This window comes from Megalobrama amblycephala, linkage group LG23 (assembly GCF_018812025.1).
Source record: "Megalobrama amblycephala isolate DHTTF-2021 linkage group LG23, ASM1881202v1, whole genome shotgun sequence".
Lineage (NCBI taxonomy): Eukaryota > Metazoa > Chordata > Actinopteri > Cypriniformes > Xenocyprididae > Megalobrama > Megalobrama amblycephala.
In genome coordinates, this window is record NC_063066.1 from 20812882 (window position 1) to 20836211 (window position 23330).

At 37.9% G+C, this 23330-nt stretch overlaps 3 protein-coding genes across 9 annotated transcripts in view; 2 read left to right on the forward strand and 1 right to left on the reverse strand.

Annotated features, from left to right (window-relative positions):
- zgc:66433 (uncharacterized protein LOC321250 homolog) overlaps positions 1 to 1638 on the forward strand; it is a 55475-nt gene extending 53837 nt beyond the window's left edge. For all 6 annotated transcript variants that reach the window (XM_048176745.1, XM_048176740.1, XM_048176746.1 and 3 more), the window contains one exon: positions 864 to 1638. In XM_048176745.1, the coding sequence (XP_048032702.1) occupies positions 864 to 1027 (164 nt within the window). In that variant the 3' untranslated portion in view covers positions 1028 to 1638. The remainder of the gene's footprint in view (positions 1 to 863) is intronic.
- Positions 1639 to 7165: 5527 nt separating this feature from the next.
- On the forward strand, positions 7166 to 8820 carry LOC125259154 (ras-related C3 botulinum toxin substrate 1-like). The gene has a single exon (XM_048176572.1). It carries the CDS (start codon positions 7645 to 7647, stop codon positions 8221 to 8223), a length of 579 nt encoding a protein of 192 aa, XP_048032529.1. The 5' UTR covers positions 7166 to 7644; the 3' UTR covers positions 8224 to 8820.
- Positions 8821 to 11202: 2382 nt separating this feature from the next.
- si:dkey-74k8.3 lies at positions 11203 to 22368 on the reverse strand. 2 transcript variants are annotated; one of them, XM_048176570.1, is made up of 4 exons: positions 21529 to 22368; positions 20480 to 20539; positions 15936 to 16038; positions 11203 to 12049 (listed from the first exon to the last, which is right to left on the reverse strand). In XM_048176570.1, the coding sequence occupies exons 1-4, from the start codon at positions 21739 to 21741 to the stop codon at positions 11697 to 11699; spliced, it is 729 nt and encodes a 242-aa protein (XP_048032527.1). In that variant the 5' UTR covers positions 21742 to 22368; the 3' UTR covers positions 11203 to 11696. The 2 variants fall into 2 exon arrangements, with proteins under 2 accessions (XP_048032527.1, XP_048032528.1); XM_048176571.1 differs by lacking the exon at positions 20480 to 20539 and having other exon boundaries at positions 21529 to 22346.
- Between the last annotated feature and the right edge of the window lie 962 nt (positions 22369 to 23330).

Here is a 23330-nt window from a genome sequence, read left to right on the forward strand (position 1 = left end):
AGACGATTTTACAACTATACTAAAAAGCCTTTTATTTGCTATCAATCAGATGATAGAACAGGATTTTATGGAGGACGGAACCTGCAAAAACAATAAATAAATAAATATGTGAATAAATATATTAAGAAATGTTAAAAAAAAAATTTAAATTTAAATTTACTACCCATTAAAAAAAAAAATGTGGAAAAAGATACAATTTATTCAAACATAAAGAAATAAAAGTATAAATACACTTATTTTTTGCATTTCCTTTTATATTTATTTATGTATTTATTTATTTGTATTATTATTATTATTATTACTATTTTTTTTACATTTCTTTGTATATTTATTTACGTATTATTTTTTTTGCAGGTTTCATCCTCCATAGTTTTGATCATGTTTATCATTTCAAGGCCTTAGAAATTTGCATAGGAAATATGACACTGTAGGCTTTAGGGTTAATATAAATACTGCACACACACACACAGTACTTATTCTTACTTATGTATCAGAGCTATCTGAATGCATAAATGCATTATTTCAAATCAAGTCATATATTTTATTTAATGCTTTATCCAATACAGATTGTTTTAAAGCAGTTTTACAGTGATAAACAGGAAAATAACAATCAATGATGCAAACAGAGTTCAACTGTGCTGTAAAGCAGCTCTAAAAAGATGATAGTAAACAGTCATGATTCAGGTGAAATCAGTTCAGTGTTTGGTTCAATAACTGTAAAGTTCATCAATTATGAAATGAGTTCAGTTTATCTATAAAGCAACTTTGGTGAAAACCGTGAGGTATAATAAATGATAAATAAAGAATAAAGTATAAAGGAAGATGCTTAAATGATCTGTTTTCCATTGTTTTTGAATGAACAGTGTTCTGCTCCCTTGAGCTCTCCAACACGTCCATGCTAGAGAAGGAAAGTAAGAAGAGCACGAACCCCTCCGCTGCACCTCTGGCCCAGGATGAGCCTCCCTGGCTGGCTCTCGCCAAGAAGAAGGCCAAAGCCTGGAGTGAAATGCCACAGATTGTTCAGTGAAAGGCCCAGCTGGCACATGGAACTCATAAGGAAACCCTTCGTAAGAACAGGATGTCACTTCTCTGACTTTCTCATCTATGTGTACATACACATGTGAACAGTAATAGGAAACATATACAGCATAAGTTTGATTAATCAGCCCAGTGTCATTTATGTTTTTTGACATCATGAAGGATATGGATGCACAGTAGACTGGGGCTTATGGGTAATACATTGTATTTGTATTATGATTTGGTTTGCAACAAAACGCATCCACATATCATAAACAGACTGTTGCATCACAGGTCTGAGTTAGCTAATCAGATGGAGTGCTTCAAACTAAGGAAATGAGTTTTGCATCCCCAAAAAAAAGTTTTTATTTAGGACTTTGTGAATACCTTCACCGCTCTTTACTAAGTAACTTTGCTATGTTATGCTGTACCCTTTAAAGTTAGTATCACAGTTATCATGAATGGAGCTGAAGGCGTCTTTGTATTTATTTATCTCACTCTTGTATGTTTTATGTATTTTTGTATTTACGTGCACAGTTTTGTGACTTGTACATAAAATGTGAACTACAAAAATATCCAGAAAAATAATAAAATGGAGTCATGTTTATTTGATTAATCCAATGACAAAGATGTCAGATTTCCTTTCTCTCAGCTGTACTTTTTTCTCTCTACAACTTTCTATTCATTTCAGTTTCTTCTGGATTGTTGTATCGATTATTACCAAATATTATAGTTAATACTTAAAAATTATCAAATAGATAGATAGATAGACTATCTAATATTCTCTGACTACAGTTAGTGCTATGTTATTTAATATTAGTTATCAAGGATAACTTTTAATAATAATTTTATAACAATTTATAAAAAATTTGTGGGTGTTTTGCCTATGCATATTTATAGATTATCTATCTGTTTGTCTATTTATTTGTAACGATCATTTATTTGTAAAATTGGGGTCAGATTTTACTGTGCGAGTTTGTTAGTGGTTAAAAGAAAGACATAAAACAGTGGTAAAGTTAAATAAGAATTGTGTATTTACAATATTCACAGGAACTTTAAAACAACACAATAAAACCAGGAAAACTCAGTCTGTTAAAAGCATACAGTCCAAAGTACCATACCCTAAAACAGTCCAAGAATCCTAGTGTGCTGATAAAGTCCCAATGTGAGTGTCCACCGGTGTATATACAAATGTCCAAGGTAGTGATAATCCAAAGGTTTGTAAGGTTGTGACTGGATAGGTAAGTCCTCAAAATGGAAACTCCACAATCCAGGTAAGTTGACTGTTAATGAGTCCTTGTTTGTTTGCCATGCTGCTCTCTTTATACAGATATATTTCCTGCTTCCTGTCATGTGACTGGTCACATGACAGGCCAACCATTTATTTCTTAAAGACATACACACTTAAAATGTTAAGAGGAATAAAATGGACTAAAAAACATGTAAACCAATTAAAACTCTATTATATATGAAATCATTGTAATAAATAGAGCAGTAAAACGTATTTTATGTGACAGTGTCACATATTTATTTAATATAAATATATTATCAAAAACAACAGCAGTCTAAATAAAACAAGCAGCTGCCCTTTATGTAAGAGTAGCGCCATCTACTGGAATAAAATATATATCATTATTAGGATACACAAATTGACAAAACTCCCTTATTGCCTCTCTATATTAGAAGTGAATTCCCCTTTCTTCTTTTTTTGTTTTTTTTTTTTGTTTTAAGGAAAATGGCAACACTTTACAATAAGGTCTCGTTTGTTAAAAGGCACCCTGCATTAACTAATACTAATTTAAGTAAAAGCTGAAATGAAAATTAGGAAGACTCACCACTAGAGTCCTGCACGGGTCCATTTTTGGAGACCCGCCCCCGCCCGTACCAGCAAAGTTCAGCACCAGATCCAACCCATCACCGGTGATAATATCAAAATTAAATCCACACCAGCCCAGACCCGTTAATATTTGGTCCGTTATCCGATCCGTGCCCGCGATAAATCACGCGTTAAATCATTCCAATTAAAGTGCTTTATTTTTTATCTCGCACCTCTCTCAACATCACAACAGTGTCATCCAGAATGGGCTAATGAAACAGGTTAAAGTGCGATTTGTTTTGCGCCATTCAAGTAGCCTACCATCGGCACCTAAGTAACCTATGGAACCTGATAACTATACGCAAATAGACCTATTAATGAAAAAAAAAAAGAATAAGAAAAAATACAACCTGAGCCTGTCGCTCACAAACAATAGCCTATAGGCCTATGCCTATGCATTTACTTTTCCTTAAGGTTACTGTGCAGGAAAAGGATATCGTCCACAGTCCCAGGTTTAAGTTGCGTTCTCCGTTCTTGGATTACAAATCCAGCTGTGGGAAAGTCTCTCTCACTCGCAGCGCTCGATACTGGGATGGAGAGAACATTCCGCGCAATCATTGCTAGGTTGGGAAATGTTTTCGCATGCTCCTTCCACCACAGCAAAACATCAAAAGGATCCCCCTTGGGTGGCTTGAACTCGATGTATGCAGAGACCTCGTCCTCGGGCAGCACAGTGTCATCGCTGGAGTCCTCTACGTCTGACAATCAATTGTTGAAACCAAACGAACTCTCTCCGCAGCTGGGGCCGCTGACATCAAATGTCATATCGTTGTTGCGTATGTGTAATGGTAATTTAGACATACAAATATTGCACATATTTTTCATCCACGCTACTACCTGCCTGCAAGGAGTTAATTATCTGCCCGCATCCCCGCCCATGAATTTTAGGAATGTCACAATCCACCCGTTTTAGCCCCTTTTATGCGGGTACCCACGGGTACCCGACCCGTTGCAGGACTCTACTCACCACTGTGTGTCTTCCCAGTTAGACCACCACAGCGTGCTGCATCAGACATCTGTGATCACTAAAACATCCACAGATTTGTTGTTTCTATCTTCAGCAGACCAGAAGTCAATGCAAACAAGCTCCAGTGGGGCTGTGGTTTTAATACTCTCCAAAGTGGCTATCGCTGCAAGCTTTGGAGTTTTGCTGAGGACACACCTGGGACATTTCTTCACATAATCCTGCACATCATACTCCATATCAAGCCAGAAAAACCTCTGATGGGCCAAAGACAAAGTACGAGGCTGCCCTTGATGACTAGATGACATTTCAAGGATTCAGGTAAAACAAGTTGGAACTTCTTGTGCTTGTTTAACAAGTCTTTAATAGCTCTGTACAGGATTCCATTAAGCACTGAAAGTTTGTCCCACTGCTTTAGAATCCGCAGCACACACTGGTCTTCATTTGATTTCAAAAGAATATGGACCAAGTTTCGAGATCCAGCGCTGCTCGCATGAATCCAATTTCAGCTTGATCATTATGTATGTAGGTGGATTATTATCCGTCTACATGGTAAACTCATGGCCTTTAATCCAGCGACTGAACTTGTCACACACTGCCCACTTTAGAGCCAAGAATTCCAATCTGTGTGCAGGATATCTACAAAGTTGGGACAAGGCCATGTTTAACACTGTGTGGCATCCCCTCTTCTTTTTATAACAGTCTGCAAATGTCTGGGGACTGAGGAGACAAGTTGCTCAAGTTTAGGAATAGGAATGTTGTCCCATTCTTGTCTAATACAGGCTTCTAGTTGCTCAACTGCCTTAGGTCTTCTTTGCCGCATCTTCCTCTTTATGATGCAGCAAATGTTTTCTATGGGTGAAAGATCTGGACTGCAGGCTGGCCATTTCAGTACCTGGATCCTTCTTCTATGCAGCCATGATGTTGTAATTGATGCAGTATGTGGTCTGGCATTGTCATGTTGGAAAATGCAAGGTCTTCCCTGAAAGAGACGACGTCTGGATGGGAGCATATGTTGTTCTAGAACTTAGAGTAAGTTCTAGAGTAAGCTGCCCATGCCACACGCACTCATGCAACCCCATACCATCAGAGATGCAGGCTTTTGAACTGAGCGCTGATAACAACTTGGGTTGTCCTTGTCCTCTTTATTCCGGATGACATGGCGTCCCAGTTTTCCAAAAAGAACTTCAAATTTTGATTCATCTGACCACAGAACAGTTTTCCACTTTGCCACAGTCCATTTTAAATGAGCCTTGGCCCAGAGAAAACGCCTGCGCTTCTGGATCATGTTTAGATATGGCTTCTTTTTTGACCTATAGAGTTTTAGCCGGCAATGGCAAATGGCACGGTGGATTGTGTTCACTGACAATGTTTTCTTGAAATATTCCTGAGCCCATGTTGTGATTTCCATTACAGTAGCATTCCTGTATGTGATGCAGTGCCGTCTAAGGGCCCGAAGATCACGGGCATCCAGTATGGTTTTCCAGCCTTGACCCTTACGCACAGAGAATGTTCCAGATTCTCTGAATCTTTGGATGATATTATGCACTGTAGATGATGATAACTTCAAACTCTTTGCAATTTTTCTCTGAGAAACTCCTTTCTGATATTGCTCCACTATTTTTCGCCGCACCATTGGGGGAATTGGTGATCCTCTGCCCATCTTGACTTCTGAGAGACACTGCCACTATGAGAGGCTCTTTTTATACCCAATTATGTTGCCAATTGACTTAATAAGTTGCAAATTGGTCTTCCTCCCGGATTTCGGCACCAATGTAACACAGTTCGTAAATATGGGAAGAAGGAGGCGGGAACCGGCGAACATTCAACAAAATTTTAATTCCAAAATAAACAAATACAAAACGATAGTAATGCCGGCAGACCCTCGCGGACGTCTGCCAGCCACACAAACATAATAAAACATAAAATAATATCCAGGCCTGGTCCTCTCTCGTCCTTCACTGTCGTCGCTCCTCCTTTTATGCTCCCGGAGCTCCTCCGTGAGAGACTCAAGGCCGGTGCGCCTCCAAGGTGTAGCTCGTTAACTCTCGCGCCACCAGCCTCGCGCCGTTCCCTCACGGCTCTTGCCCGCCCTGGTTGCCACAGTGGGCATCCTTGATGGTTTTAGCATTAAACCAGTGAAAATCGGTGCAAACCATCAGATTACCATCTTTTTTCCAGACCATCACTAAGGGCGATGCAAACTCAAATGACAGATTTGTTGATAATGCCTTTCTCCTCCATCTCCGACAACACTTCTCTCAATTTTTGATAGTGGACAGGAGGGATGCGTCGATAGGGCAGACAGCATGGCCTCCATTATAAAGATGGATCCTGTGCACAAAATCCTTTGCCTCTCCACAATCCAGCTTATTGGAGAAAACATGATGGTAGGAAACAAGAAGAGCTGCCACTTTACGCTTCCATGCCGCAGAAACTTCACATCCATCAGTGTTATTTGAATCAGGAACGTGACAATGGGTTCTACTTAAACCCTGCATGACAGTAAGATCTTCCACAGCTAGTCAAGAAGAAAAATCAGCCAGTTTAGTGTTACTACAGTTTAGTGATACTGAATTAGGGTTTAGTATCTTCATTGGTACCCATCGATTGCCCCACATTGGTGTAACTACTCGTCCAACAAGGATGTTTCTAAGGGCTAAACATGCAGTGGTTGGCTCAACAATTATAGTGCTTCCTGGAGAAACAGACACATTAGCTGGCAATTTGCCCCAAACCAGATACTCACATTTGGGAAGCAGAGAGATTGCCAGTACTACCAAAATCCAGTAACCCCTTGAATGTGTTACAGTCGCAAACTGTCACAGGAGCATAAAACAACTCACTTGCCCCATCAACTCTCTGAGACCCCACATATAAAACAGTTTTGTTTTCTGGCAATAGCTTGCAGCTATTTACAAAAACATTTTGCACACCTGAGGCAGAAGGAGGAAGCTTAACTCAAAGGCTGTGTGCATTAACCTCTCACTAATAGATTGGATGGACAGATGCCAGAAAGCATGTGACACTTTGAAGGAGGACCTTCTCACAAGCATAACGCTAGTACACACCAGACTTCGAACATGACTTCATACTAGCTGTGGATGCCTCATTTGGATTGGGTGCTGTTCTTTCCCATGTTCTCAGGTGAATTATCTGGCTCACAGGCTAGAATTCCTTGCACTGAAGTGGACGATATGCAACAAGTTCCATTGGACAGCTTGGACAGATAATGATTCCCTCACCTACATACTCACTAAGCCAAGACTCAATGCTTGTGAGCAATGCTAGGTTGCTATTCTAGCCTCTTTCAGCTTTGATCTGAAATATGTTTCCGTTTACAAAAACACACCACTTCGCTTCAGAAGGCCCCTGCTTTTATGATGGATGGATGCACCAGTTTTTTGGGCTTTAAAATCTCAGGTACCAATCACTCCCATTATATAGCTTGGAAGAGCCAGGACATTTTTTGTGTTTGGCTGAAATAAGAAAGTCATATGCACGTAAGATGGCTTGAGGGTGAGTATTATGGGATAATTTTAATTTTTAAATAATATTCACATCTGAGGGTTTGTGGGAGTGACTATTTAAATGAAACATGAACAAATGTGTTGGAATGCAGTCAGTCAGGCAAGTTAGCTTCAAATCGAAACTTCACATTTTCCTTCCTTTCATCGACTCTGTACTTCTTTTTTGTGTGGAATCGCTGTGAGTTGAACCATGAAATCAGCTTTTATTGATTCATTCACAGATAAAGCTAGCAGGATAGCATGATACGTGAACGCAGATGCAGGACATAAAGTGCGTAATTGTCGGGGATGGGGCTGTGGGAAAAACATGCCTTCTGGTCAGCTATACCACCAGTGCTTTTCCAGGGGTGTGTGTCCCCACTGTGTTTGACAATTATTCTGTCAATGTGACTGTCGATGGGAATCCAGTGAAACTGGCACTGTGGGATACATCAGGATTGGAGGGATATGACAGGCTTCGCCCACTTTCCTACCCTCAGACGGATGTGGTTTTGATCTGTTTCTCTCTTGTGAAACCAGCCTCGTTTAAGAACATCCGTCAAAAATGGTTTCCAGAGGTCAGGCATTTTTGCCCCAACACTCTGATAATACTCGTTGGGACTATGCTTGATCTGAGAGATGACAAGGACATCATTGAAGAGCTGAAAAAGATAAACCTGACCCCCATCACTTACGCTGAAGGCCTGGCTATGACCAAAGAAATAGGGGCTGTGAAGTACCTGGAGTGCTCAGCCTTAACACAGCAAGGCCTTAAGACAGTGTTTGATGAAGTCTTTCATGCGGTTCTACACCAGCCCCCAGTGAAGAAAAGAAAGAGAAAGTGTTTAATCCTCTGAACTGACTGAACACATGCCAGCTATAATCTGAGCTCACCTGAGAAGCAGGGATGATGGGAAAAAGAAACTATGAGAGGCTGTTCTAAAACATGTATGTACTGTGTGAAAATGGTTGAATACGTGCTTTAATAAGAAATCTCCTGGTTTCATTGGTTTGATCAAATACACATTGGATTGTTCATTTATATACTGGTTGCATGTTGTTTGTTTAAATATGTAATGGCAAGGATACATTAGTTTGCCTAAGAGTTAATGGAGTATAAACTAAAGTCAACATTGCTTTTTAGTCATTCAAATATTCTTTTACATGAAAATAAGGGGTTGAACTTAAAGACATGCAAGATATGCAAAATAAATGAATTAAATATACACTCTTTAATCTTATAGACTAAGTTCATTGCTAAGAAATGAACAACACACACACACACACACAGAAGAAGAAATAGGGGTTAGTTTTTTTAATTGCTTTGGTGCAATTTTCACATGAAATTGGTAAATTTTCAAAACTCTTAATACTAATATCACAACATATCATCAAAAGTGAACTTTTTTTCAAACATGTCTGCATATTTTCAATTTTGTTTGTACAATACTCAAAATCACAAAGTATCCTTTTCACTACGCAAAATAAGTGTGTCATCTATGTAAATGTTTCATTCACAGTAATTGCCTTTCATAATGCTATTACTATCAAACTTGATTTGCACCTCTTTTCGTTCAGTTGAATACATTTGTCTATTATTCAATCCAACTGAACTTAATGGTTAATCAATGGATCATTTGGTACACCTAAAGATTTCTATATATATTGATTCTATAGGCATAGTTTCTATAGAACTTATTTGCAATTTCGATATGGATAACCAAATGTAATTAATTCCTTTTACATTATTAGCAATTATCTTAGATAATGACCACAATTTTCAAAGTGTGTGTGTGGTCCTGTTAAACACTGTGTTGTGAACCAAATGGGATTTGAAATTTATGAACAGAGCAGGACAGAGTACAAGGTAAAACAAACAGTCAGTGACTGTATAACATCTGATTGATCAAAGATGCATCAGAAGAAAGGAGACAGATGGCATCATTTTACATTATAGTATGCCATGTGATACTGTAAACAGAGGTATTACCATGGTAGAGACTGCCACATTACTGTAACTCACCCTTATAAAGTTCAACTACAGTACAGATTCAGTCATATGGTACAGTCAGAACATTTACTGTATTGGCAGCAAACTCTGTTCTACACAAAACCCCATGACTGTGTCATACTTTACACCTTTTGATAACACACTGAATAAATACTATTACAAACATTATGGATTTTATGTCAGTTGTGTTATTTAGGTAATGTAAGTGTTTTTTTTGTTTTGTTTTTTTTTGTAATTGTGGCATCTATAGCCTGTGTAATTATTTCAGCAAAAAGGGTGATTTGAAACATATCTTGAATTGTTTGCTATTGAATGAACTGATTGTTAAAAGTACTAAACTGAAAGAAGAACATACTGTTTCAGTGATTAAACCAAATGTTCTCATTACATATCACAATGATCTTGTGTTCACTCACACTCCTACAGCCAATGTGGTACATTCAATCCACCTAACCTGCATGACCGGAGGAGACCCACGCTGACACAAGAAGAACATGCAGACTCCACACAGATAGGACTCCTGGCTCAACTGGGGCTCGAACTGGGGACAGTGCCGAACAGGGGGCCTTTCAATAGTCATTATATTTGCCACTAGATGGAGACAGAGGTTTCAATTACACATCCAGGCTCAGCCAGCACACCCATGTGGGGCCCAACCAATTTTAACAGAGATTAAGGTGGTGTTGTTTTATTGAAAGTTATAATTGTCACCATTATGGTGATCACTGTTTGCTTTATTTGGGCAGTTGGGCAAGTTTTTCTCTGGCTGTTATAACTGTTTGTTATGGGACAGGCCACCAATCCATGCATCGTTTCTCAGACTTAAGTGTCACATCTCTATGGAGGGACAGAAAGCTCTCAGATTTGATCAAAAAGATCTTCATTTGTGTTCCGAAGATGAACGAAGGTCACGGATTTGGAAGGACATGAGAGAGAGTAATTGATAACATTTTTGGGTGAACTATCCCTTTAATACAGTTTTTGATGATTAATAAGAAAGTTGAAAGGTTTGTTCTAATAAACATTCCACACTTGATACTGCACAAACAGTTCCGCCTGCTGACAATGAGAATAAATACAGCCTGCATATATTAAGCCTATATAAAACATCTGAAATTTGACAAAATTGTGAATTAGGAAAAATATACTCCTAGAATACTTGAAAAACATCATATCAAATGAATCTCAAACAAATACTGCACATTTATCTATCAAGACTCAGAAAGAAAGAGATGCTTTCAGATATTCATCATGGTCACTTCTATGGAAAGATTCGATTTGTTAATTGTCAATACACTAAATGCAATAAAATATATAATATTTCTCATATTAGGTTATATTGCATGTCAGTGTTACTGATCAAGTGAAACTTGTAATCAAATCATCAAGTGCAGAATTTAAGTTGGATTTAAATAAAGATTTTAATGTAAGGAATTTCATGCAGTAACTGAACCTTTATCTCCCCAGATAGCAACATTGAGTCAGACCAGATCCGGCCCACATCTGGCACATGCTGCATGGAATGACGGCCCTTGGGTGGCCCACTCCTATTTGCCAGATCTGGGCCACAAACAGGCCATAGCAATGCGTATCATGTTGATAGTTAATGTGATCTTTTACACCTGTGTGAACTGACTTATTACATCTGATCAAACTCACCTTGGCACCAGATGTGGCTAAGAAAGGTTAGTTTCAAGATAATGTCTAGTAACATGTATATATTTAAGAAAACTAATACATTTTGAGTGTGGTGTATTCAAATACTATTTGAAGCTGCTGTATAGACTTTGCATATAGTGGAAAAAAGTCTACCATAACCAACCCATAGCCTTAGGCAAATTAGCACGATTTATTCAGGCATGATGTGTAGTTATAATATACATCTAATACAGTTTATCCATATTGTGAAAAACAAGGCCAAAGTACATTCAAATGTCCAGTCAGACAGTGTCTAAATATTGCTATACTCACATATCTGTTTCCCTGATCAGTGTCTTCATTGTGTTGATTTTGTATCGTTACTGTTGTGCAGCAATGACAGTCATAAAGCAACAAGCGACATTCAAGGATAGCTTTAATTGTACCACATAAAATTCACAGAGCTGTCTGATGGAGTTGTCTTCTTGCTTTACAGAGTATGGGAGTAGCCTCACTAGTCCGGTGAATTATGAATTATATTCAAAGCAGGAGAGAACTGGCAAGATCAGACATAAAATACTCCTAAGGCTGCTTTGAGTTACATAAAAGACTCAAAATGTCATCCCTGAGTCCTCATCCTTCTGTTATCATGAGTCCGTATCTGAATGTTTGAGCTGCTCTTCACTCTGTTTTCTTCTTCTTTTCCATTCCTTTGACTTGACCCTCCAGTTTGCTGATTCGGCTTTCTAGACCGCCCCCGCCGTAGCTCGTAGCGACTCCAAACACGGCGCAGATGAGCACTAGTAGGATTAGTCTCATTGTGGTGACCTCAGTGGAGGCCACGGGGTCACTGACGATCCGCACAAACAGCCACAGCAGTACAACTACTTTAATCAGCCAAAACACTCGCCTCACAAGTGCCACAGTGACCCGAAGTAGGAAGAACAGCAGCCAGTAACTGATCAGAGCCAGCAAAGCCCACTTGGTCACAGCAGACACGCCCTCGGCGGTGAAATGAGGGATAGATATTGTCTCTTTGAATAATACACAGAGAGAGAAAGAAAAAAAGAACAGATGTTAATTATATGTTGCATTTTCTGAAGAAAATGTGAGTGTGATTTCCTGCGCAGACTCAGCACCGTGTTGTCAGAATTAGCTTGATAGTTTTCTTTATTATTGTGTATGTTGCTCTTTTTTTCCCAGTTTCCCATTAGATACAGAAGGGTTTTCCAAACTTGTATACATTTACACAGGGCCGTACCCACATAGGCATTGAGGGGCACAAGTCCACCACAATAATTGGAAATAGCTAAATTCCCAGACAGCAACTTAGGGTGTTTTCACACCTATGGATTGCTTGTTTTGGTCCGAAACAGGGACTAAATTTGTTACAATGTTGCATTTTCTTCTTGGTTCGGTTCGCTTTCACATGGCAACATTTCAAAGCGTACCAAAATGCGTTTAGGCAAGTCACATGCGAGTAAAACTGCCCTCTTATTGGTCAGAGTTTTCTTTGCGTCATCCATCAAAATAATGATTGACAAGTTCGCTCCATGAGATTATTGTGGCTTTATTTGAAACTGTCGAGACACACGCAAACACTTTATAAATGTAGCCGTCTTTCCCGCTGTTAAATTATATACTACATTCATATTAATACTGCGGCAAATTCAAACGCGCGTTCTTTCTCTCTCTCTGTCTGTCTCTGGTTTCCCAGCGCTGTGTAGTAGGCGACCTGTCAGCGTGTCGAGAGAGACTATATAGGCTACATTTTATAATGAAGCAGAGCAGGAAAAAGGCTTTGTCGGGACAGCATTCTCACACGGAGAAGTGCAATTACACAACAGCGGCGCTCGTTGGTTTACATCTGTGGTAAATAATGTGCTCACTCACAGAATCAGACACTACCGCTTTTTATATCGCATTTTCCGTTATGAATTATGATGTCATTTGGTTCGTTGGTCCGTTAACTGGGTCGGATTGCTTTCACATCTCAAGCGAACCGCTCCAGAGTTCGTTTGAAAGCGTACCGAGACCACCTCTTCAAGCAGGTCTCGGTATGCTTGTTTGGTCCGCTTTTAGTGCGCACCCGAGTGCGATTGCTGCTTTCACACCTGCCCAAACGAACCGCACCAAAGGGGGAAACGAACTCTGGTACGATTCAACCGAACTAAATGAGGCAGGTGTGAAAGCACCCATAGTGTGGCCCAGATCTGGCCCACTCTGGTACATGTGGTTTACACGTGGACCAGATGTGGGCCGGATCTGGCCCGACATTATTTTGCTGTCAGGGTTGTCCCCCCAATATTTGATATTTCTTAATGCTGCTTTCCATTACACACCACTCTGTTTGTTTTTAGAATGACAGACAATTTAAAAAGTTACATTTTTTAGGCTGGTCTGCCTCAGTGGTTTAACAGCTCGTCAATGTCAAAATGATGGCCAATCAGATCACAGAAGGCAGGGCTTACTATTCACTGAAGGCAAGTGTGAATTCCAATGTGACACTTTACACTTTGACACTTTGTTTTTACAGTGAAAGAGTGTGTGTGTGTGGTAAGATATAAGTAGCTAAACGTTTAATACTTGGCAACTGTTTTACGATGGATATGATTAACGACCCACAGTAACATAAAGTGATGCAAAAATACTAAACCTTTTTATGGAATTTCTCCATTTTAAATTGAAAATATGCTATCAAAATGATGTCATTCATAACTGAATGTAATGAGACGTGACGTTTTTCACATTTTTGTCATACTAGACATACAAACGAGTGAATGTGTGCACATTTTTAACTGAAATATTATTTGCAAAGAGTTTAAATGGATTTCACATCTAGAGGCTATAATTAGACCTAGAACTTCTTTCACCATTCTTATTTCTTCTTTATTCCCTTAAAGGTGCCGTAGAACGTTCTTTCACAAGATGTAATATAAGTCTAAGGTGTCCCCTGAATGTGTCTGTGAAGTTTCAGCTCAAAATACCCCATAGATTTTTTTAATACATTTTTTTAATTGCCTATTTTGGGGCATCATTAACTATGCACCGATTTAGCGCGCAGCCCCTTTAAATCCTCGCGCTCCCTGCCCCCGAGCTCTTGACTATAATACAAGTGTATAAACAAAGTTCACACAGCTAATATAACCCTCAAATGGATCTTTACAAGATGTTCGTCATGCATACTGCATGCATGCATCGGATCATGTGAGTATAGTATTTATTTGGATGTTTACATTTGATTCTGAATGAGTTTGATGGTGCTCCGTGGCTAAAGCTAACATTACACACTGTTAGAGAGATTTATAAAGAATGAAGTTGTGTTTATGAATTACAGACTGCAAGTGTTTAATAATGAAAACAGCGACTGCTCTTGTCTCTGTGAATAGAGTAATAAACGATGGTAACTTTAACCACATTTAACAGTACATTAGCAACATGCTAACAAAAAATTTAGAAAGACCATTTACAAATATCACTAAAAATATCATGTTATCATGGATCATGTCAGTTATTATTGCCCCATCTGCCATTTTTCCTATTGTCCTTGCTTGCTTATCTAGTCTGATGATTCAGCTGTGCACAGATCCAGACGTTAATACTGGCTTGTCTAATGCCTTGAACATGGGCTGGCATATGCAAATATTGGGGGCGTACATATTAATGATCCTGACTGTTGAGTCACAGTCGGTGTTATGTTGAGATTCGCCTGTTCTTCAGAGGTCTTTTAAACAAATGAGATTTATATAAGAAGGAGGAAACAATGGCGTTTGAGACTCACTGTATGTCATTTCCATGTACTGAACTCGTTATTCAACTATGCCAAGGTAAATTCAATTTTCCATTCTACGGCACCTTTAATTTTTTTTTTTTTTGCCACAACATTGTAAAAACAAGGCATTCATGTTTGAGACACTGAAAAAGCAGCAAGATCAAAGTCATCTGCCACTTTAAATGCTTGGATTCTGGATTCTGATTGGTTCTCAATGTTTTTATCATTTATCAGCCATCGTTTATGGTAATACTCAGCATGAAATGTAAGCTGTGATAGTCTTTTCTTCCTTATTGTGACATATATCTGAGTGAAATGTCTTCTCAAACAAGAAAAAATGTAGGACGGGACTTAATTTTGTCTAATGGAATTGATTGGATGGTTATGTTTTGCTATTGGTGGATTTGATTTGAGTGACAGCTTGTCCCGCCCTCGCACCAGTAAAACACGTCATCAGAGAAAAGATATGTCGCTGCAAGAGGGAGGGGAAGTTATTTTGATGAAAGATTATGAGGGCACTTAAATGACGTGCATGAACATTAAAAATAAATACTGCAATATTCCATTAAAAACAAGTCCATTTAGATTTCATGGTGACTTTAAGGGTTTAAGCACCACTAATAAACTGATGAGCTGGACAATTGTATGTTCTGTATACAGGCCCATACGTTTCTGAGATGAAACACTGCCTTCATTCTTCCTACTTTCGGTAACACTTTATTTTCAGGGGAGGTAGTTACACATTACTACATGTACTTACTATAGTAATAAAAATAAATTATGCATAATTACCCTAAACAAAACTCTAACCATAACTCTATAGTAAGTACATGTAATTAATTAATATTACTCAGTACTTACTGAAGTACAATGTAACTACATCACCTTAAAATAAAGTGTAACCCTACTAATATCTGTCATTCCACACATACTAAGTGACACGTACTAAGTATATCAGCATTACGACAGCCTCAGGAGAAGCAGTAAGATACTTTCTCTGTTAGTACTCAACAGAGTAACAAATCAAGCTTGCTACACTTCATGTGGCTTAGATTTTCATGACCATTACACTGAATTACATTTATCTTTGAGAATGTGTTATGCATATTCAAGTTTCATGTATACCCTGAGAGATGACCTTTACTCACCATTTACTCCTGTAGCTCTGAGTATCTCAGACACATACACAGCAATGACATTCAGCCCACTGGCAGCTCCTTCAGCAACAAACTTCAGCAACATTTCGACAAACTGAATAAAACATTGAGGAAAAGAAAATCGGTTAGATTCCAGGACGTGCCTAGGTAGTGTGCATTGTTGGTTTTCTTACAGAGGGCGGTCTATATCTGAACTCAACTCATTGATCACTGTCCATGGCTGATCATTAACTAACACTCTGACACAATGCACATGTGATTTAATTAAATGTTTTGGGTTCAATAATTCAAATTCTATAGACAGAATATGTGACATTCTGTGATTTTTTCCCCCTGGAAAATAACAAAATATTATGCCAAACCAATAAGGTTTTCTTTTCAAGAATTTTATTCTTTAAAGTTCAAGATAACTAAATTAAATTTACTAGAAAATTAATTATTTCATAAAAGATAAGTGGGCCCCACTTTATATTAAGTGTCTTTAACTACTATGTACTAACATTTAAATAATTTGATACAATGCAGTTATTGTGTACATACATATTTTTACATTGTACTTATATTTTAAAAGAAACGTTGCATGTAATTACAGCTGTAATTAATTTCGTAATTACATTTATAATTACATTGTTGACCCTTCCCTTCCCTTTTAACCCACTCTTAAACCTACCCATACCACCAAACCTTACCTGTATAACAATACAACATCAATATAAGTACATTGTTGGTAATATTACTCAGTTTTAATGTTTGATTATTAGGGCATTTTTGTTACTTTTATATGATAAACAAATGTGATAGGCCTACTGTGTTGGTCATTACTTGGTGTTCAATGTAAAATCTGGGTCCTCAAGCAAAACCAGTTGAGAACTAGCAATTTAAGTCTGGAATACACTACACGACTTTTAAAATCTGAACAGATTAAGGAGGGCTCATTTATAAAATGTTGCATAAAAAACGTTTTAGAATCATTTTTTAAATGTGCTCGTAGGGCTGTCAAACGATTAATCGTGATTAATCGCATACAAAATAAAAGTTTGAGTTTGTATAATACATGTGTGAGTACTGTGTAATTAATATGTATATATAAATACACATAAATTATATACACACACGATTTTTGGCCCTCTAGCGGTTAATAAACAGAACTGCACGCATCTTGCGGAGGAACATTCTAGCCGGAGCTACTTTTCTCCATGTATGTCTATGGCGAGTCACGCAGTTACTGTGATACTCTGCGGCGAGTCCTACCAGTCCAGTCTGAAATAGTCTGAATATAAACACTTATTATAAGTGTACCATAATGATTCAGGATAAGACAAAAACACGGTTTGGAAAATGGATTCATGCTGTATATTCTTATTATATAATTTTTGTAAATTTTTAACACAAAAAAAGTTGCGGACTGCAGCTTTAAGAGAAATATGTTATTTATGTACAAAATATTTTTATTTATATATATATATATATATATATATATATATATATATATATATAGACTTGTAAATATTTCTCAAATACATACATGAATGTGTTTGTATTTATATATACATAATTACGCACAGTACACCCACATATATTAGGCAAACTCAAACTTTTATTTTGTATGTGATTAATCGCGATTAATCATTTGACAGCCCTATGTGCCTGTGTGATTCAGATTATGAACGCACGCTTAAAAAAAGAAAAAGAGTACACCTCTCTTCCAGAATCGCAAATGATCAAATGAAATTGTGCACAGCCAAATGGTCTCAGATCTCCGCCTTGTAAACACTGCCTAATTAATGTCATTAACATATAAAAGATTACCAGTCAATATCCAAATGCTTTAACTTACTTGAGAACGGTGAGTGGCAAGAATTGCTTAGATATTCAAATACTTGCAGTACTCTGACTCTCTTCCACAAGGAAAAGTGTGTACTTCTGCTTAGACCCTGACATGGTGCTAAGCACTTTTCCACGTCAAAGATCGTTTTTATAAATTTGAAAGTTGGCATTTATTTTAGTGCACGCAGTGCACACACTCTAAGATCAAATCTGTGCGTACGCATGTTTTATAAATGAGGCCCAGGGTCTGTGATAAAGTTCAGAGAACATGTAAAAAAATTTAATCTGAACAGATTTAGAAACAATAGGCATACACTTGCTGACTTCAAAAATGGTTTGAAAACCAGTCATCAACCTGTACACTAAACGACTGAGGATCACACACTACCAGACTTTGAAGTCCTTCCAAACATGCAAATTCATGCAGAAATATACATCCTAAAAAAATCCAAAAAAATAGGTCATAATGTACTGTCTTAATTTTTTTACGGGTGTTTTACCTGTATTTAGAATTTTGCACTTCAAAAAAAAAAGTTTTGTTTTAGGGTTAATGGAAATGTCCGTAAAATGACTGGATAATGTTCGGGTAATGAGCTGCCAGTACTTTTTCGGTTATTTTACAGATTTATTTTATACAGTGTACCTCGTTGCTAGGAGATGCGTGACAAATGAAAACGTGTTAAAATCAGCTCAAAATATCAAACCATTCTTTTGAATGGTGATAAGACATCAGCTGACTGCAATAAAAATAAGTAAAAATAAAACTAGCAAGTTTGGTATCTACACTATCTAGCTTGAAAGGCTAAGAAGGTAAGTGTGTGTGTGTGTGTGTGTGTGTGTGTGTGTGTGTGTGTGTGTGTGTGTGTGTGTGTGTGTGTGTGTGTGTGTGTGGGGGGGGTGGGGGGGTGTCTTGGTAAACTCTACATTGTGGGGACATTTGAGCTTATAGCTTATTGGAGCCTATAATTTTTTTTTTTTTTTTAATTAAAAATGCAGAAAGTTTTCTGTGATGGGTAGGTTTAGGGTTAGGGCAGGGGTCGGCAACCCAAAATGTTCAAAGAGCCATATTGGACCAAAAAAAACAAAAAACAAATCTGTCTGGAGCCGCAAAAAATGTAAAAGCCTTATATAAGCCTTATATGAAGGCAACACAGGCTGTAAGTGTATATTAGCTATATTAGCCTACTATCAAAATGACAAAATAGGCTACAAATACATAATGAGGTATTCCTGAGGTAACGTTATATATTTAAAAACTGCTGAAAGCTACAGAAAAAATAAGCAAATGGATCGGTGCAATTCACAGAAACAGCTGGACTCCAGCAGAGAAACATGGATTTGCAGTTATCATTTTGTGTCGAATTGTTGGATTTTGATGTAAAATCATTCCATATGTATTGTTATATATTATGTTGACAAATCATCAATTCAATATTTTCCATCTTATATTCTGCATAATTGTGTTTTAAAATAAACACTGACAAAAACTATACTATAAAACTATATGTTTTAGGGCTGGAAAATATGACGATATATATAACATTGATATAAGTGATTAACGTTACGCGGATTTAAACCTACCTATATTGTAGTTATATAAAATATTCACAGGCAGATTTGCTTTATGTAACGTTATTTCCCCGGCGTCAAATCAGGCACATATAAATGTCAGGAAACACGACTCCTGGCTGCATGTCAATATCCATGGATTAGGTTTATTTGACAAGTTGTAAGAAACACTTTCGAGTCCAACCTTTAGTGTAATTCGTTTGTTTTACTCGCGTTTTCTCAGTTTCCCCTGTTAAATCCAGTCACGCAGCAGGTTCTTTTGCCACTCAGTCCAGCTGAGGGAGCGCACTTTCGGCGGGAAAGTGACGTCGATGCATACCCTCGCGCCGCGCAGAAACGTGTGTCGCAAGCTATGACGCAAATCTTTGTTGACAGAAATGTTTAAATTTAATGTTTATTATACACATTTTTACAGCATTGGAAAACGTTAAGAATGTTTGTGTCATGTTTGTCCTCCTACAGAAACCATATGAAAAAAAATATATTTTTCCATTTTCATACATTTTTGAAAAAGCTCCAGGGAGCCACTAGGGGAGCGCTAAAGAGCCGCGGGTTGCCGACCTCCGGGTTAGGGGATAGACTATACAGGGTATAGTATAACATCATTATGTCTATGGAAAGTCCCCATAAAACATAGAAACCTAACGTGTGTGTGTGTGTGTGTGTGTGTGTGTGTGTGTGTGTGTGTGTGTGTGTGTGTGTGTGTGTGTGTGTGTCTGTGTGTGTCTGTGTCTGTGTGTGTGTGTAAAGCTGCCAGTGACAGCTGGGCACCCCGCTTATCCATCACTCACACACATGCACAGCTATCACACATACATTACTTGTGATCAAATATACTCCTCTCTGGCACAAGGTCACCTCATTTGGTGAAGGACGAGCAAACAAACATTCAGAGAGAGAGAGAGTGTGCATGACTTCATTAAGTCAGTCAATGGGAAAATAATCACTGAACAAAGTAGCATTGTTTGGCATTCTGGGCGTGAGCCACCAAGCACTTGCACACCTGTTCTGGCATTTTTTCTCAGTAGCAGTTGTCGCTTTCACACAGACAGTAACACAAGGATGAGCAGTGCGAGTGTCAAAGCGAGAGCACAAATCAATCCTCTGACATGAGCTCTGACACTTTTACTTGTTCTTACCATAGCAACAGAATAGATGTTCTCTGGGCCAAACACTGAGTCAAGGTACAACACAGCATTCTGGGACAAAGAGAGGTGGGTGAGGGGGACATAAGCAGAGGAAATTAGGGCAAAGGATGAGTGGAGGAGAGGAGGGGGTTAAAGAAGGATTAACAAATAGAGGGAACAACATGAGAGATGGTTAAAAGTGGGAAGAGAACCGTGAATCCCACACACCAAAAGTTTAAGCATTCATTAGGAAACAAGAGAAGTGAAGGTCCAGTTAAAAGGCAATCAGAATTCAGTAACCCAGCAAACAAAAATATGTTCTAGAAAAGTTCGCAAATGTTTAATGATAATGTTATTCCTGACTGTTCTCTAAATGTTTGCTTTACAGAATACTTTTGAATGTTCTTTGAACATTCTGAAACAAAAAGTAACATTTGAAAAACAGTCAAACAGGGGGGAAAACTTCCATGAATGAAACCTTTTAGTGCTAACGTTTTGAGAACATTATAACCAGAACATTATAGACCAGATAACTTTAAACAAACGTTCTGTTAACGTTACTGGAAGAATGTTTTTTAGAGAACTTTAGACAACGTTCTGAGAACATTCCCTGTTAGATGAGACGACAGAATTCTTGAAAATGTTTAATAACCATGTATTTGTTTAAAAATGTTTACAAAAGAGATCTCTTCAGTATCTCAATTGTTTCACCAAGATGAATGGAGAGTAAAAGGATCATGTCATACTTCTCAGATGTTTCTCCTGAGGCAAAAACCTCTCCTGTAAAGTTTCAAAGTGTGCTCAGATTTTCCAAGACACCAAATTCTGCAATCAAGTATGAACTCAAATATTTCTCATCAAATTTTCTCTATATCCAGCAAACGTCACATTTGTGTCTAATTTCAGGAGAAACAATCCTAGTTGAGCTAATAATTAGCTAATAATTAACTATATGAAAGAGCCACCACTGTATTTTGAACGGTCAAAAAATGAGCAATATTTTACTGTGGAAAGTGTAGAATAAGTAGTTCATTTCACAAATAACAAAGGAACAGTTTTACCTCAACACAAATCTCAATCACATGGGTGCCAACAATGGACTCCGCGTATCTTCTCATCCCGTCCAGAGGCTCCAGAATAACAGACCCAAAATCATAAGAGCCTGGATTGAACTCTTCAGCAAACCCATGACAAAAGACTGAACGAACCAGAACCAAAAACCCAAAGTACAGCAGCTTTTCCGAACTCCTCGAGGCAACGTTGTGAACAGACATCCTTAAAAAGCCGGATCAACACGCGACTTCTCAGACACTAAATAGCTAATTGATGTGCACCAACAATAGCTCGTTAGTTGTGTTCAGTGGTCGTCTTTTTTGACCTTGGAAAATATATATAGCCTAAATTAAAAAAAAGAACTTCTGGTAGTTCAGAACTAAACCTATTTCATGGCTGAGCAGATTTACAGTTCAGGCGTGTCAAAAAACAAATGTGCAAACGAAAACCCAACTGAACAAACACAATTAACTGGCAGACACTCCTAGTAAGTAATACTAAAATTAAGAGAGTCGCTTCAAGAAGTTGGCACGCGCTTGCCAAGGGCACTTAAAAATAGCGTCTCGATGACTGTATATGGTATCGTACAACAAAGTGTTAAGACAAAGATAAAATAGGATGAAACTTAATTTTGAAACCGTCTAATACAAAAAACGAGTATTTTAAAAAGTGCAAAACTCTATTTTCTGACGAGAACGATGCGTTTTATTTAGCGAATATCCCAAATAGATCCGGTTTGTGGGGATCTGTTTGATTGTTAAAGGTGTATGAAGAGCTCGTCGTGCACGGTGGAGTAAAGTTGGAATACTATTGTTGGACTACAGACACGTTAATACGGTTAAGCCTCCGCCTCCAGCATTCCTGTGCCATGCACGAGAAAACTGTTCACACAGTTTAAGTGAAGGACGCGACAGTACCGCTTGCTCTAGGCTACTCTAGTATGCGAGGTGTATGAGACTTAGAGTAGCGCGAAGATCTGCACGCTGGGGCATGTGCTTTTCCCACAAAGGCTCGTTCAATAGGGTTATGGAGGACCAAATATGAAAAGAGGAAAATTAGAATATAAATGTGCATAAGCTTACAAACTATGTAAAAATAAGAGTGCCAACGGTATACATTCCTGTTGTACTGGTTCATGTCCTATCACATATTATAAATATATTAAAAGGCATATAATTACACATTAACAATTACTAATGGGTTATTTCAGCCAAAAATGAAAATTTATTACCCACCCTCATGTCGTTCTACATCCGTAAGACCTTTGTTTATCTTCGGAACACAAATTAAGATCTTTTTGATGAAATCCAATGGCTCATTGAGGCCTCTATTGAGAGCAAAGGCACTGAACCTCTCAAGATCCATAAAGGTACTAAAAACATACTTAAAACAGTTCATGTGATTTCAGTGGTTCTAATATTATAAAGCGACGAGAATAATTTTTGTGCGCAAAAAAAAAAAAAAAAGACTTTTCAACATCTCGTGATGGCATATTTCAAAACTGCTTCTGAGCTTTACGAATCTTTTGTTTCGAATTAGTGATTCAGATATCCTAACAAACGGCTGAACTGCTGAAATCACGTGACTTTCGCGTTCCGAACCACTGATATGATTCGTAAAGCTCTGAAGCAGTGATGGGCCGATTTCAAAACACTGCTTCAGAGCTTTACGAATCAAAAAGATCTTAATTTGTGTTCCGAAGATGAACGAAGGGTGTAGAACGACACGAGGGTGAGTTATTAATGACATTATTTCATTTCTGGGTGAAAGCCTTTTGTATGTAGCCCATTTTTTAACCTTAAAAAAAAAA

Bases quoted from the DNA above. Each gene is read 5' to 3' on its own strand.
- LOC125259154 (XM_048176572.1), top strand. From the start codon at position 7,645: ATGCAGGACATAAAGTGCGTAATTGTCGGGGATGGGGCTGTGGGAAAA.
- si:dkey-74k8.3 (XM_048176570.1), bottom strand. From the start codon at position 21,741: ATGTCTGTTCACAACGTTGCCTCGAGGAGTTCGGAAAAGCTGCTGTAC. The intron at 20,540-21,528 runs GTAAAACTGTTC...TCTTTGTCCCAG, and splicing joins TGATTGAGATTTGTGTTGAG to AATGCTGTGTTGTACCTTGA. The intron at 16,039-20,479 runs GTAAGAACAAGT...TGTTTTATTCAG, and splicing joins ACATCTATTCTGTTGCTATG to TTTGTCGAAATGTTGCTGAA.